Raw genomic sequence first — 17,235 nt, forward strand, 5'->3', positions numbered from 1 at the left:
GGCAAAGCAAAGTGCCCAGCCCTCACAGAGGGCTGCTCCAGCCCCAGCCAGCCCCAGGCATCTCGACAGAAGGAGCGCTGAGGCCGAACACCGAGCTGCAGGGGAAGCTCGCACTGCCCTTGTCAGCTTGTAACCCACCATGTCCCCCGGCGGGCTCCCTCAAGTACCAGCTTGCCTAACAGCTAACCTGTTTGTCCAAGCACTGCTCGTGTCCAGATAACCCCAAATAACAAAATAACAGCACAGGTGTTTTCTCCCTTAAGTGTTGGATTTCAGGGAGTAAGATGAATTTTTAACTTCTTAGAGTCTTACTCGGGATCAGAGCATGACTGCTTGTTGTAGCACATGTAGCTCGCTGACGGGGTTGCTGACTTGTGGGTATAACTTGCAGCCCAGTCCATCGAGCAGCGGCTGATGAAGATCGATCACACAGCCATCCACCCGCATTTACTCGATATGAAGATTGGTCAAGGGAAATACGAACAAGGGTTTTTCCCAAAGTTGCAATCAGATGTCTTAGCAACGGGACCTACCAACAACAAGTAAGCATATTTTTTTATTTTCTGGAATTGAAAGTAGGTTTTTCTTATGAAAGGTCCGCATCAATGGACACCGGTCTCAGTTTTGGATGGTTTCTGGCCAGTGTAAAGAAACCAGAGCAACTCTTTCCTTTTCTGGTTTCTACCAGGTAATTCTGAAGTTATAGCCGTAGTTTGGGTTACACTGGAAAGTGTTAGTTCTAGTTTTGTGAAGGTTTCTCTGTACTACTTTCTGTTCTAGTGGTGAGTACCATGTTTCCTCATACATATTTTTAGTTTTATCATTGTCATAATAAATTTAAAATTAGTTTTCTGGTTTGCACTAAATAGGATAATTTGGAAACCCAAGCCAAAATTCAGATTCTGAAATAAATTCTGGTACTGAAGCCTCCACGTCACCATGCAGAAGGGAATTAGTGCCCTCTCTGTTCCTCTCTTTCCTTTAACTATTATTATATGCCCCAAAGATTTTTGTAGCATTTTCAGTTTCCAGGTTGGAGTAACCTGGAACAACAATCCAGTGAGGCTGGAGAGTATGTGGTTCTTTTTTTGGTGACTCTTCTGATTCCAGTTAGGCTCCGTGCTGTGCTTTGATATGAAGGTAGGGGTACCTATAGCTGTGGAATTGAGCATATCATTATGTAGTTAATTTGCCTAATGTAAAATGAGAACCTGTAGCAAGAAATTAACATGATTTCTATATCAATATAATGTGGAGTAAGTGCTGTAAGTTACATTTTTCCTTCCCCCCAAGCCCAGAAAAAGATTATTTCCCCTTCTTCCTTAAAAAAATGGAATTATTTGTGCATCAATGATTACTGTTTGCAAAATGACTAGCTCAGACCCTAACTTCCAGTTTCAGTAGAAGGTCAAGGTAGAGCACAGTGAGAGTCCAAGTTTTGAAAGCTAGCTCTTCTTCAGAAAATGACATGCACACACGCTGCTCTAAGATCCTCTGTGAGGTGCCCACTCAATTCTATTTATACATCTTTTGTACCCCCCAGTGCTAGCTAATCCTATTTTAATCACCTACTATGCAAAACACTTGCAAATGTTAAAATAAGATATCCGTAAGCACTGAATGTTTAAAGAATTGCAATTAGTTTTTGAGTTAACACCCAAAAAAATAAAAGGAGGAATGTTTATTTCAAAGTTCTTTGTAGTCATCTTGCAAGCAAAGATGGAAGTTTAAAGGTAATGAATGCTTCCTTGAGAAATTGAGGATTTCTTCAACTTCTGGAAGATGTGTTTAGCAGTCTGTCTTTTATTCTTACACCAAGTTTCAGTTTTATGGTGTCAGCAACAGCGTGAGCAGGCTCAGCCTGCTCCAAGTTACTTGTATGTTCAGGCTCTGTCACAGAATCTTACTGATTCTGTGAATAAGCATTAAACCGAAAACAGTTTTCTTTGTGCCTTTTAAGATACTTCTATTAGATTTGTGCCTATTCTAAAATGTGACTTTAACTCCTTGAGTGATAATTTTTGATTTACCTGGTTCTGGTCCTCAAATTGCAGCATGTTTCAGAATTTGTAAATACAAAAATCCCATTACTTACTGCGAAGTGATGTCAAAGTGACAAATGTTTGGAATTCCTCCAGTTGTATATTGCCAAAAAGGTTTGTAATTGGAAAATCTCAAGACCATCTGTTTAATCTTTTTGATTCCTGGCATTTTATGTGAGCAGCTGAGAGGACTTTCTTTCTCTCCCATTTGAGACATGTGATTCTGCTGAATTTACACCCACAGATACAATAGATAGCCTTTTCATGCTCTCTGCAAATACAGTATAATTCTTTTGACCACAAAATCGATTGAACTGTAGCCTTCCAAAATTAATTTGAATTTCCCAGTATATGCTTCTTGGAGCTATGTTATATTTGCACACAGGCCTCAGCCTTGAGTATGGGCATGTGGGAGGAGAACATTTCAGCTTCATTCTCAGGCACTTCGGATGTAGCTTGTGTGTGTACACATGGTCATGTGTTGATGAAATTAATGCAAAAGATATTAATTAATATGTAGATCAGAAATAATTTTGGAGACTTCAATTTTATATAGTGAATTTTGTCCTGAATGTTGTAAGAAAGTGTATTTTCAGGAGAGAAAAATCATTCCCATGCTCCACTCAGTTGTTCTTGGACAGTAGCAAATAAACCACTTCAAAGCTATTTTAATGGAAACCTGTCCTCGCTGGCTAGCAATCAGTTTTTTATTGTTTCCCTTTATGGACAAATAAGCTAACAAACATATAACCAGAGCTCATAATATTTGCTAGCTATTCTCTTCCTGTGCTGAGACAGAGAGGCGAAGGTACCTCTGTCACAGTCACGGGGCTGTTATAAGTATCGTATTATATCTAGGTCAGGAATATAATGCAAAGAACGAATATTTTTAGTTTGTGTAGTCCTAGGTCCTTTGTGTGATCCCAGACAACCATGTTGCTTGGACAGGCGGAAATTGTGTTTGGAAGAGGAGGTGTCTGGCTCTTGCTTGCTGGCCACGGCAAGCAGGTCTTGGGGACGGAGGAAGGGCTGACAGTCACGTTGGATCACTTCCACCTAAACGCAGCTGGGAACGAGCGTTGGTCACATTACCATGTATAAGTGTTAAAACACCGAGGTCTGTCATAAAGCGAAGTCTAATAATGTTTCATCTGTCAGCCTGCAGCCATGCTCAGCAGCCTGCTTTGCCCTACTTCTGTCACTCTGCTGCTTCCTCCCTCTCCCCCCAAGATGTCCTTTAGGAGGCTGAACAGGGGGGTGGACCTGTGCTCCTCTGGCCCTAGCCAGCATTACACTTCTTGCTGCTTTTGCTCATCTGCTTGCTCAGTGTAAGTTGGGAAGACAGCCCCTTTCACATGAGCTCCTCTTCTGGCCAGCTCATTCAGGCTGCAGGTGCCTGCTTGGTGTCTTCGGGGCTGGTCTGTACCTTCTCCCCCGGGGTGCTCAGGGAATATTGACTTGCTCAGCTAGGCAAAACCTCCCTGACAGTAACTCCAAATTTAATTTTTCATTTCTTTTCAGTAAGGTTAAAAAGAAACCTCCACCATCAACAAAACTCCATATATTTGAAGAATAGGCTCTCAGAAATACAGTAATTATAGTAAATACAGTAAATACCCTAATCATCTTTTTGATCAAAACTGCCAGAACACAGAAAGACTTTAACTGCAGAATATGTAGACCTAAACTTAAGCAAAACATGGTAACTATTGTGTCCAAATATTTGTCTAAATAAAAATAAATATATTTTTATATAAGGAAAAGAGCAATTCATCCCACCAACAGCAATTAAGGGGAAAAAAAGCCAACCACAAAGCACAATTCTGTCCCCTTTCACATCAGGCAGCAGTGTCCTGCTTGGGATACTCTCTCAGCACTCATCCCCTTTGATACAACCCCCACTTCATAGGAAAACTTTCTAAATCTGCAGGCAGCAGCTGTAGCTTTCTATGAGTTCAAAAATGTCCTGTCCACAGTGCTGTAACCTCCTAAAACAGTGGTTTCTGCAGAAGTCTTCCTAGAAAGTGTCCCAGGAGGAAATGGGCTGCAGCCACTTAGGCAGTGTGTCTACCAGCCTGGAAAAAAGCATCAGTTTCCAGAATTGTCCTTTCCTTTGTCAAACACCAGCACCACATTGTGATTTCTGCATATTCCCCTCTTCTTTCCCATGTATTTTTTCTGCCAGGCTTTTGAAATTTTATCTGGGATTCCACTGGCTGATACATTTTGCAACAATTCAGGAAAGGAATTTGAATGACAAAAAGGCAAGCTACATAAACACTTCATGGTTTGTGATTAGCTAATTGTTAAATGATGGTGAATATGCTTACAGTGCAGAATTAGAACAATGAAGCAAGCTGTGTTTTCAATCTAATTGATTACCTTGTAACTTAATTTGTACTAAGAAGCTTGATAAATGAGATTAAATTTTGCAGAGGAAAACACTGATTGCACATCAAGCATGGGAATATATTAGCACTCTGGCAATTTGTAGTGCTATCCACAATAGCAACTGTTTTTTATTTATTTATTTTTTATCTTTTGAGGGAAGGTTTTGCTTTGTTACACACAAAAAGGCTTAGATTATCATTTTTTAACCTTCCTCTTCATTTAGCTCTGTTTCTTTTCCACATTCTTTATCTATGCCCTGCTTTCACACTTTCTTTCTTTCCTGACCTGTGCATTTCCTCTTTTCTGGCCACTTCTCTCTTCTGAGTCCTTTCATTCGTGTTCTGGCATCCTGTGAACTTGGTGCTTTTGTCTGTCCTCTGTGTCCTGCGTTACCTGCAGCCACCCTCAGAAGAGAGCACAGTGCAAGTCTTCCAGCACAGATCCCTCTGTAGTTTGCCTCCTAACCTCGGGGTTTAGCTAAGTGATACATTCTTCTTACCTGTAAAGCAGATTTCAAAAATATTCCCTTGCTTTCTGCAGGTTTTTGTTCCTGTGCTGCATTTTGCTGACCTCATCACTATGTCAGTATTTACTTGTAAAAATTATGCATTGAGAATGTACAAGATTGGTTCATCTTTGTGATCCAGGTTATGGTGCAACTTGTGTGAGCACAGCCTTGTGGCCTCCATCACCACCACTGCCTTCGTGCTGGGAGCTGCCCAGCTTTTATCCGCCCATTAGTTTTCCTAATTTTTAAATAGAACTAGTGCTTGCTTATTCAGTAAAGTTAATGTGGCTAACGTTTTTAAAGAAAATATGATTTATGTTATGCAAAGCAGTATCCTTTTTTTGAATCTGTATATGATGATAGAGTTCATTCTGGCTTTAACCAATTTATTTTTTGTGTGACAAATGACCTGTCTCTCCTCTCATGAGTACTTCTTACTATATGTGCTTTTTCTACCTCCTGACATGTTGGGTGCTGTTTTAAGGCTGGCAGGCTTCACTGAAGTTTTTTTGTTTCTTAAATCAAGCCAGATAATTGCACTTTGAAGTGGTAGAGAGTAACATCTCTGCACTGCATCTGAGTAAGACATGAGTCAGCACTGAGCCATCCACACACAACACTGATGTTATTTAAACTTCGTGCTTAGTGAAAGCTCACCTTTTAAGTATGAAAATCTGAAACAAGTGCTTACAATAACATTAGGTAACCTAACAGAGCAAACCACTGACAGGTGCAATGGAAATGTTAACCCTTCGTGTTACATACATACAAAATACATTCATTTTTGAGAATATAATGTGACTGACTTCGACAATAAGTGCTTTAAAACATTTTCTGAAATACGAATTTCATGTTATGGGAACTTGGAACTGGATGAGTGAGCCTTCTGCGTGCTGATCCTTGGCTCAACCAGTGCAAGGCAGTAAAAGAGCAATTAACTTATTTCAGTTAATATATCATTTTATAATAACTATGCAGAATTGAAGTTCGCAGGGAAATATGACCTTCCTTTTAATTTGTTTGGTCCAACATGGGTTTGACGTGCAATCTCTGTGTAGTCCCACACGAACTGCTCCTTAGCCTGAGCAGGTTACACGTGCAGTTTGTGTTTAATGCCTGCAGACTGCGTGCCTGCTTTTAGGGTTGTTGGAGGCATGGTACATCTGTGTGCTAAGTTATGAATACGGAAACACGGTCAGATAATTCCTGTATGTATGTAAAAGGTGCATTGCAATGATTTGCAGACCTAAATAGCAGTCTGCCTCAGGAGATGATCTCTATGAGGAGATTTAGGTTCTGTCCTGTAGACAAGTGCATTCATTTCCTTCCACCTCTCTCTTTGTTATCAATGTAAATTGATTGTAAATTACAGTAGTGATTTTCATGGCAATGGCTATATTAGTTAAATCAGTGTGTGAGACTGAAGTTGTCTTTCAGATGCCTCTCACGTTCTTGTTCTCTGGCAGCGTGTTACACCTACTGCAATGTATATCCTGCCCTTTGCACCCTTGGCTGGTTTGGGTAGGCTTCATTTCTTCATGCCTTCATGGAGCTTTGAATTGAGGGGGAGGAAGGGGAGGCAGTGGGAGAAAGAGATGAACACATGGTTGCAGTACAGCACGTCCAGGCTGCTGTTCTGCTAGACTGGTTTCTGACAGTTCAGTTTTGATGCTGACTGTATTTCCATTTTTATTACAGAAATCCAGCATCACAGGTTAAGTGTTGTGTTGTACAAGTGCCATCTTGATAGTTCCTCCACCCTCTGCAAACCTACTCGTGTGCTTGCTGGGTCTAATGTGGTATCAGATGATACTGACTTTGTTGTTGACCTTACAGTCTTGATGTTGAAGACACTTCCAGTGAAGAGCCTTTTGTTTATTTTCTCTATATTGAGCAGCACGCGGTATTCCTTGGTCCCTACTCTGAAATATCACTGCTTTTTCGCAGTCCCTGAGGGGGAAGAGCATTTGTCTTTGGGCACGGGCATCAGGAGATGAGGACAGACTACCAAAAAGAGTTTTTTCTTGCTGCTTCACATAGGCAGCGTGTCTCTGGGCTCTCTGCACCACAGCACCTGAGCTGCAGCTGCTTTGCCCCCAGAGACTTGGTGCTTGGAGCAACGCCTCTGCTGTGGGGAATACATGAAACAAGCCAGTAGCCTGTGCTCAGGGCTCTGCAGGTGAAATAATAATAATATTAAAAAAAATAGGGAGGGGGATTTCTTCGGGTCAGGGCATAGTTGGGCAACACCTAGGCTGGGCAGCTTCAGGACCAGCCAGGGGGGGCTTTGTCTCCTCTGGCAACCACTCCGTAGGGATGTGGGCACTCGTAGGGTGACCAGGAGGTTTAATGGAAAAGCCCAAGGGTCAGGGCTCAAAACAAACACACATTTGCCTGTGTAAGCGCAGCTTTCCTCTCTTGGTTAGCAGCACCAGGCAAGGTGTGAATGAGGCAGCCGGCCTACGGCAGGGCCAGGAGACGAGTCCAGCTCCAGACACCCAAATGTGATTTCAGCAACCCCCAAGGAGGTGGGGAGGGCTTTTAGCCGCTTTTGGAATCATTTGGAGTGGCTGAAGGGCAAAAATGTGATCTATGCTGATGAGGGGCTGAGGGAATGGTTATTGTGATATTTAAGCATTACTCTATGCAGCCCAGTAAAGAAAAGGCTTTAAAAGATTTAGCTGCTTAATGCTGCCTATCTGCTGTTAGATCTTCACCAAATCTCCCAGAGAGATTCAGAGCAGCATCCGAATGCACAGACCTCACCCAGCACTCGAGAGCTTCTCTTCCCTAGCCTGGCAGCTGGGGAAGAGGGGCCACGTGGCCTGCTGCACGTGTAATTGCTCCACCTAATGAACAGCAATTTCTTCCTTCAGAAGTAGCTAATGATCTTTACGGTTGTATGCTGAAAATGTTCAAATAGTTCTGATTAATAATCTGGAGAATGGCCTGTGCTGTCTCCCAGTTGGCTGGAATTAACTGAGAATGCTTTAATGACTGTGTATTACCTGTAATTATTCTGTGGGTTTTATTCCACTTTCACCTTCAGTGAGACGTGTTCTCTCAAAGGACGCCTGTAGTAATTCCTAAATCTTCCAGTAACTGCAGAAATGCAAGTGGAAAGGGATCAAATCTTTGTCTAGAATTCAGAATATATAACATGAATTACAGCAAAAAAAATATATGATAAAGACAATACATGATTCATAACTTAAATTTAGGCGTATTACTGGCATTCTGTTGTGTGAAAAGTAAGCTTGGTATTAACTTGCAACAAATGGGAGGTATCTAGAGCCAGGCAGCTAAAGTCAGTTCTAATTCTGCTATCCTCTATTTCAAGGGGTTGGGTTTTTGCTATATTTCAACTTGCCGAGATTATCAGAATGCCTTTTTCTTCCCCTCTCAGTCATCTGATGAGGCGTTGGGTGTTGCTTTTGCAAGGAATGTGATGATTTATTAAAGTCACAGGTTGTATATTTTTAAGATTTCTGAGGAGGTGCAGAGACACTTATGTCAGTAATGCGTTCCTCTGAGAAGGTATAAGTGCCTCCTGTTCAGACACCTATTGGGCTGTTTCATTTACTTACAACAGGCTTGAGGCTACAGGGTTTTATAAATAAATTTCTTGTCATATGGAATGGTGAAGTGCTGAACCATAATTATGTGCAGACCCAGGTGTTTATTTCTTACTTTGCACTTGTTTTCTTGATGTTATTTGGAAGGTGGGAAGAGACTTCAATTCTGACCATAAAAACTTCAGTTCCTGTGACTTTTTTTTAACCTTTTGGACCCAGACAGCCAAAATTTGGTCTTTGATTGCCTCACTGGAGGAACTGGTGGAGACAGTTAAGTACGTGTCTTGCTCTCTGGAAGCTGGAGGGCTCAGATGAGCAGGGTTACATCCCTGCACTTCTCACGGGCCTCCTGCACCTCCCCAGTGTCTCGTCAGCCATTTCATGACCCAAGTCCAGCTCCGTGCAAGCTCCTCCTCCAGGCTTGCATCCACCTACACACTGCTAGCCCAAAATCCTTGCCCAAGTAGTTCAGATCCCAGATCCTGTTTGTATATGCTCCTGTTTGGGACGCATGTGGAAATGGATGGGTGTGGGGTTTGGTGACTCCTGTTCCTGCAGATACCCACCTGTGTGGAGAGGCTCACCAAGCAAACCCTGCTGCATTTTGCTCTTTAACTTCTGGGTGCAAGAGAGAGGCAGAGGGGACTTCATGAAGACACTGAAGGGCTTACAGGCCTTTTTTATTATTTTTTTCACTGCATTTATTTCTTTATTTTAATAAGCACAGCCACAGTAATTTATATCATTCTGAAGATGTAGCCTTCATGTGCGTTAAGATACTTCTTTTTAATGCTTGATAGGTTGTTTTATGCACAGTTATTTTAGCTTTCCTCTATAAATAATGTATTAACTTATTTATTCTCTGCACCAGTTGAACATTTTTGTTTGCAAGGATTTGACAGAATGCTGTGTTATTATTAGAAACCCTGCAATCACTTGAGATTCTGAATTCGTTGGCACGGAGTTATCTTGTGTTCTGTTACAGTATCTGGCACAAAGAAGCTTGGATGTTTGGGAGTTGTGGGGTTGCTCAGTTTCAAACCTGGTTACCTAGCTCCTGCTTTTGGGCAGCAGCTTCAGATGAGAAAAACATTGAGTTGGACATAAACTAAGATGTAGTAAAAATAGAATTTTTGTTATTTAGAATTTAGAATTATTTAGAATTGTTGCTATTTAGAAATATGATGGGAAGAAAAAAACATGGTGAAGACAGCATGACAGGAATGTCAGTACTGCCAATATCCTCTAGACATAGGTAGACATAGACACAGCAGTTACTGTCACGGTGACGACGTTCCCTGTGGTACTTCCACTGCAGGAATTATTCCAGAAACCTCTCGAAAGAGGAATTTTTTTAGAAGTTGTTACTCAAAACATACCCTTTTTTGTGTTTACACAGCCACCATTTCTATCAAACATCAGCAAGCAGGGGCATTGCTGGGTGCCTACACACAGCAGCATCCCTCGTGGTGGCACCAGTGCTGCGGCAGGCGCTGCCTCGCTTGGGCAGGCAGCAGGCAGGTGTCCACCAGGTCCCCTGGGTGCCCGGTGGCTTGTCACCTGCCCTGCGGGTCTGTTGGGTGTCCTCCAGCTCTGCATACAGGCTCTCCCTTCCAACCTTTTCCACTCACATGTGTTTTCTCTCTCTCCCTCTGACTTCCCAGCCGTTGGGCCAGTCGCAGTGCCACGACGCAGCGGAGAAAAGACCGCCTCCGGCAGCACTCGGAGCACATCGGGCTCGATAATGATCTGAGAGAGGTAGGTGGCATCTGTGGGCAGTGCGACCTGTCTGTCCCCGAGGTGAGGCTTGGACAAACAACGCATTGCTGCTTCGGGCAGTCCTCTTGCTACCCTACGGTTTATGTAGGGTCTCCAGCCGTTTAAATGCTGCTCTTCACAGGTACGTGCTTTACAATTTCAATGCACACAATGATAATAATATACTTCTGTTATTTTGGAATATGACAGTCCCTTTGTCATCAGGGAAAAGCTTATTTGCTGATACAGACCCCTGTCGTGTAATGGCACGTGGAGAGCAGAGCCCTGGTGCCTGCCTGGGTGCAGCGTTGGAGCTCTGCCCAGCGTGAAGGTCTCTGGAAAAGCCAAGTCCTTGAATAAATGTCAGCTCTGTAGAGGCGAGTGAGGCAGGACTTTTTCTTTTTTAAAAGGATTTTTTTTTGCCTTACGTGGTTACTGACATGAGTAAGCCCCTTTGAAAGGTTAAGACTTTGGGGTCTTTTTGTGCCTGAAGCTTGGGAACTCCCACACATCTTGTAAATGTCAGTCACATGCATGCATTTCTTTCCCATCTTTTCAGTTTCTTGTCCTTCATTAAGTATTTTCTGCCATATTTTTCCATTGATGTCCATGTGCTTCTTTTGCATGTCACTAGCAAAAATAAAACATTCTTGCTGTTTTGCAGTATGTCTTGCTGGATAATGTTGACCAGTGTTGACATTTGCAATTAAAAAGCTCAAAGGAATCAGTGGACTCTTGAACCTCAGCTTCCAACGGTGTTTCATGGAAACATAGCAAAACAGCATTTGTGAATGTTTGTTGTTTCTGCTAGGATGACTTTGCAAGTATATTTTAAACTGTGCCTTGCGTGTTTATCTCAGCAGAGCCTTTTCAATACTTTGTCATGTATTTACTTTCTTCTTTTTGGCTGTGGATCATATGCATGCTTCTCTTGCTTTGTTTCTCTTTCTGGCTGTTCTGTCATCGGGGCATCTGCCTCCTCTTAGCCCTCGGAGGAGCTTTTGCTTCGCCAGAACTCAATGGCCTTCTGGGAGTGGGACCAGGGGCCACCCCCTCCTGCACGGCCTCCTAAAAAATCCTTCTCTGAATGCTGCCTGGTATGTTTTAGTTTTTCTTGTTGAAAGCTGCTTTTGAGGTCTTAGTGTAAGGAACCACTGTCTTCGCTGCATCCCAAACCTCTCCCTTTCTCGTAGAGTACGAGCACGTCCCTGTAGTGCTTGGAAGTGTGGTTATAATCAGAAAAGTAGCTGGAAACCAGCTCCCAGCTTCCACGCCAGCTCCCTGGCAAACATGACAGTTGTGAGACTGAAAGACAAGAATTTTGTTTTGCTTCCTTTTTCCCATGTTGCTTAGCTGGCAATTCAGCTTAGGGTGTCAAATCCAAAAAAGCATCACTTTGACTGCTGGATCTTCCCATCCCAGCATGGAGTAGGGTGGTGGTGTGTGGCCGCTGATGTACAGGCAGAGAGTATTCAGTTGGTCCTATCGTCCCACACTCATTCTCCTGTTGAACTCTTAAAAGTTTAAAAAAACAAATTTAATAGCAAGACATGCAATAAATAAAATAAGATTATCTTTTTTTGCACTCTTCAGACTATAACCACATTTTATTTATACCTTTCCGTTCAAAAAGAAGTATTAGATTTCCTATTTACATATTCTCTGTATTACGTTTTCACTGTTCTCACTGCTAATTTTTGCACCAAATTAGATGGAAGTCACTTTTGCGATTGCTTGCTGAACAATGTGCTTTCGTCAGCTGCGATTTTTATTCCCATATGCAGTAGTTTTTCGACTATTTCTAAGTTCTTACAGTACCAGTGAAACTGTAATTACCTAGCTGAGTACTTACTAACTAGTTGAACACAGCTTTCTATGGCAGAACCCTTCTTTCTTGTCTGACCCGCTGGACTGATGTGAAGTGGTTGTAGGGTGCCCTGTCACTGTGCTCTGCTCAGCACCCCCAAAGCCCAGCCAGCAGCAGTGCCAAGTCGCTGGAGGAGCATGGTCTGGTCCTCTCGGGGGAAGAGCAGTCATTGTCATGTGCCATCCGTTCAACCCAGAGAGGCAGCATTAATGAGATGAAAACATACTTTTGGAAATTCACAGGTCTTGCACAAAAATGGAGCATTCCAACATCAGGCTCTGAGCACGCTGTCTCAAGACTGTTTTCTTTGGCCACATCCTATTATTTAACTGTTATTAACGCAAACTTTATGAATAGTGTCTGGGGAATTTTTTGATAGGCTTCCCATTTGCACACCTAAACGTGGTCAACTTGTTAGCTTTGCTCAGCATGTAGTCCTCTCACAGGTGTTAGGGCAGGTGACACTTCTTGATGAGCTTGAGTTTTTTGTTTTATAACAAACAAACAAAACCCAACCCCGGAACAGCAAGACAGTGAAGCAAAGAGGCTTAAAAGTCTTTTCTCATAGCTTGGATCTTTTTTTAAAAAGCATGCCAGTTATTGTACATTCTTCTCAATTAGCACCCCTACAGTAAAAACAAGAATGATCCTAAATGTCAGTTTCATTTGAAACGAGCTTCACTTGTAATTAAGAAGTTAATTGAGAATAAAATCAAGTCTGTTTTTTCCCACATGAACTATTCAGACGCGAAGTAATGGGTGAAATCTTTCTCCTTCACTAGATGTATTTCTGCTTCTTCCAAATTCTTTTCAAAGTGTTTTTTTTCCATTCATGTATGGTCTGGTCAAGAAACTAGACAAATGGCTTTTTACTTATTAGTGAAGGTCAAATAACAATGGAATGAAACTTTGCTTGATATTTTGATTTTGTTGCTGAATGAAGAAGGTTTCATGCTTTTATGCACGTGGTGTGGCTAACTTTGTGCTAGTGGCTAACAGCACAGTTCACTAGCTAGTGTTGACTGCTCTGGTACCACACAGGAAAATATCTGGCTTTTTGTGTTGTCATAAGGGAGCATTCCACTTCTTCAGCCTGACACTTAAGCATCAGACAAATCATGTTTTTACTAGCTTAACAATAGCTCATTCCTTTTCACCAGCATCTGCTTGCCTAGGATTAGGATGAGGAGAACCCCTCTGACTTGCAATATCTAAAATTATTCTGTTTATTTTTAGAAATATATGCAGGAGGCAAGGAGTCTAGGAAAAAATTTAAGGCAGCCCAAACTCTCAGACCTCTCTCCAGCTGTGATTGCACAGACCAACAGTAAATTTGTGGAAGGATTGCTGAAGGAATGTCGCATGAAGGTAAGTCCTCCCTCATCCCTCTGCAGGCTCTCCCATTGCTTATGCTGAACATAAATAGCATCTGCATCTTCTATCCTGTAAGTCCTTCATGGCTGGAACAGCATTGTTCTGTTGGTCTACCAGGCTATTTACAGGGTGGATATCCCTTTGTGTTATATTTTTTAACTGCTAAGAAAAGAAGAAAATATATTATCGCTCTTCTGTTTATGCAGTCCAAGTTGGTGGGAAGAGTAAAAAGGGCAGGAAGGAGAATCAGGATGATCTCAAATATTTTAAGGAGGATTTCCTTTAATTGTTCAGATTTAAAGGTAACCTAAACATAATGGGATTGAGGCATTGAGACCCTCAGTCAAAAAAGGAAGGATTTGGCATGTGCAACTTGTGCATGCTGTTTATGCAGAGCTAATGAAGTATAGCAGTTTCTAGTATTAAAGAAGCTTTTATTTCCATTGAAGAATAGTTTCTTTATATAATGATAATTATGTAACAAAAATCTATCTAGCTCTGTATTCTGTCTTTGATACTGGTCAATAACAAAGCAGCAGTGTAGGAACAGGACAATAGAAAAAGGATGTAGAAACAGGACAGTATGGATAAATAATACAAACTTGTATTTTTTAATTATTCTTTTTTAATTCATTCTCTGTAGAGATGTGATGTTTCTCAGGCCAGACTATTAGCAATGGTCTCTAGATTATCATCCCCAACCATGTTTTAGTAAATTCATCTATAAATTCATCTATTCTGTCCATTGTGAGATAATGTTTTTTAGAAACCTTTTGGAATTCTTTTCTAATTTTTTTTAGACTAAACGTATGTTGGTAGAGAAGATGGGCCATGAAGCAGTCGAGTTGGGACATGGAGAAGCCAACATAACAGGTCTGGAGGAAAATACATTGATTGCTAGTCTCTGTGATCTGCTGGAAAGAATCTGGAGTCATGGTCTGCAGGTCAAGCAGGTTGGTAACTGGAAGCTCAGGACTTTGTATGTACAGTGCTCTATCAAATACTGAATGCCCCCATACCTTCCAAGCTGCTGCTCAGTAGCATCATTCCAACATAAAGCAGAAGGTATCTTTGGGCTCAGATTCGCTGGTTCATACCTTGTGAGGGTTTCTTTTTTGGAAAGGCAGCTCTGGAAATTACAATGATGTTGTTAAATTGGTGTTTGGTTTCTTCTCTTTCAACCTTCAGAAGCAAAACCAGGGAGAGAACAAAGAAAGCAAGTGGTCCCACTGCTAGATAACTGGGACCATCCTGCCCTCTTCTGAGGTCTTGTGGCCCAAGAGAAATGAAATCATACTCACTACTGAAATTCTGTCCCACTGAAATGCCATCCCATTATTTTGCTGCATCTTTTCCATTGGCTGATTTATTTAAAGCTACTTCATATTCAATTTTTCAGGGGAAATCTGCTTTGTGGTCCCATTTACTTCAGTACCAGGAGAGAGAAGAGAAGCAAGAGCATAGTGCAGAGTCCCCAGGTGAGTACTCAGCAGTTCATGCCCTGGGGGGTCCATCACAGCAGGCCTACGAGGAACGGTGCAACCACATGAAATTCGTGTAGGAATTCCAGTGTATTTGCTTGCTAATATCACGTCTACATTTTGAGGCCTTTCGTAATCATTATGAAGCTGCCTTGATGTCTGGACAAAATAGCTTGACATTATTGGAGAGAAATGAGGATGCTTACTATCCCTGTCTAGAAATCACTCAATGTCTGTTCTCTACCTTCATTCCCTTTTAGTCATTGTTGACTAAGGTGTGAGAAGCTGTGCTTCTTTAGGGGACTATTTGTGAAGCAGCTGAAGGCTTAGAGCCATAGCTAAGACATTTTGACTTAGGCTAGGACATTTTTCTTTCGCTGATCACAATCTGTCTCCCAAATCACAATGTGAATATCTCCATGTTCAATAAATCTTTATCCTGGTGGACGGTACAGTTCAGACATTGTGTAATTAATCTCCATCCATCAGTCTAGGCACCCAGTTTATGCTTTGGTTTGGCCTTTTACAATCACTAAATTACTTCTGTGTTGTAAGAGAGGTTGGTTTTCTGATGACCTTGAGATCTCCTTATCCCGTGGTGGCTGCATTGTGCTATAGTAGAGGACTCTGAACTTTGTGGGTCACCTTTCAAAGACTCTGGAAATCATCGCATCCTGCAGAGGGGAACTTTATGATTGGTCCTCGAAGATGCATCGATGGATGAACTAGTCCCACTCATCAAAAGAGTTTTTAGTAAGCTTCACTGAGTAACATGCTAAGCAGTCTGACTGGCCGACATAAATTCCTGAGAACAAAATGTGTCACCACGAAGTAGTTTGATCAGAGGAGGGGAGTACAGAAATGCATGGCATTCTTAGCGTCTTATGTGCTACTGTAGCTTAATTCTATCACATCCTCCTCAGTTGTGAGTTTTCCATAAAAACATACTACTAATAAAACTCAACTCACCAATGTATAGATTTATATTAATCTATTTCACATATGAAAAAGGAAGCTTTTTAAATTCCCAAGTTAATTGCTGAATTAAGGAAGAAATAGATAATGTATTAAGTATTTTTTCTTTTGTCTGCTTCCACATTTCCAGGATAGTGATAATGCTAATGAATAGAGATGTTGCAGTTACCAGTGACCTAAGATTGTTTTCAGCTTTATGTAAAACAAACGCATTGCAGGCCATTTGCTATAATTTTGTATTAATTTCATATATTTTCTCCACTGTAGTTGCTGTTGGAACAGAAAGACGGAAGTCTGATACAGGAATTACTTTGCCTACTTTGAGGGTTTCCCTGATACAAGATATGAGGTATATAATTTGATTTCTAAAGCATTAATTGTGGTTTTAGTTGGGTAGCATAATGTAAAGATCCTCACTAGTTTTGGGTTTACAAAGGTTAGGTAGAATTAAAGCTTCTCCTCAGCCTGCATTCAAATCTAGACCATTACCTTTTTATGTTACAATACTTGTTGCATGTTTACTTATTTTAGGTAAAAGACAATGAAAAATACACCAAGTTCTACTTGGGTTTTGGTTTTGTCTTCTTTGTCTATTCAACAGATACGCTGAATATTGAATCCCTTGGTACATTGAGTTTGTTTCTTTTTGTTAGCTTTAAGTTATTGACCAAGTAAGTATGGTTGATACATGAAACAAAGGGACATAAAAATCTGCTTGCAATGTTCCTGAGCAATGGTCTGAGCAATGTTCCATTTTTCAATTAGCATTTTATGACCAATAAATGTACAAATGTAGAAATGTACATGAGCCTAGTATTTAGGTGAGTTTAAACTGGAACGTGAAGTTAGGGAAGGTGCTCTGTAGGTGACCTGGCTTTGGAGAGCGTTTTATGAAGCATTGTTTGAGAACCTGAAGGATTACAGAATAAGAAGGGGTGGAAGCTGATGTGACAGCACCAGACAGTTGTTCCTGAGGACATCTCCATGATCGAGCCAGGTCACACCACTTCTTTGACACTTCACTTGCCACAACCAAGCACTTCAGTGGGGTAGAAGTGCCATAGAAAAGAGGGCAAGAATAATGCAATAACACTCCTCTGTAAAGAGCTGCAAGCAATTTAAAGTATGAGGGAACGTGAGCATTGTTTCTTGTAATGCCACATCCTTCTTCCACATAATAAGAAGGCACAATTAAGATTAATCAATGTTTTTGTGAGCTATCTACAATTACAGTGATGTGATTTTACCATGTGTGTTATTACCG

At 41.4% G+C, this 17,235-nt stretch overlaps 1 protein-coding gene across 4 annotated transcripts in view; it reads left to right on the forward strand.

The window, feature by feature from the left end:
- Nucleotides 1–17,235, forward strand: part of DENND5B (DENN domain containing 5B) — a 110,413-nt gene that overhangs the window by 74,894 nt on the left and 18,284 nt on the right. For 2 of the 4 annotated variants that reach the window (XM_083820506.1, XM_083820505.1), the window contains 7 exons: nucleotides 392–542; nucleotides 10,181–10,274; nucleotides 11,261–11,371; nucleotides 13,378–13,509; nucleotides 14,316–14,468; nucleotides 14,915–14,993; nucleotides 16,239–16,320. In XM_083820506.1, the coding sequence (XP_083676632.1) occupies nucleotides 392–542; nucleotides 10,181–10,274; nucleotides 11,261–11,371; nucleotides 13,378–13,509; nucleotides 14,316–14,468; nucleotides 14,915–14,993; nucleotides 16,239–16,320 (802 nt within the window). The remainder of the gene's footprint in view (nucleotides 1–391; nucleotides 543–10,180; nucleotides 10,275–11,260; nucleotides 11,372–13,377; nucleotides 13,510–14,315; nucleotides 14,469–14,914; nucleotides 14,994–16,238; nucleotides 16,321–17,235) is intronic. The other 2 variants (XM_083820503.1, XM_083820504.1) reach the window with 1 other exon arrangement.

The sequence above is a fragment of the Anser anser genome, assembly GCF_964211835.1.
Source record: "Anser anser genome assembly, chromosome: 1".
NCBI lineage: Eukaryota > Metazoa > Chordata > Aves > Anseriformes > Anatidae > Anser > Anser anser.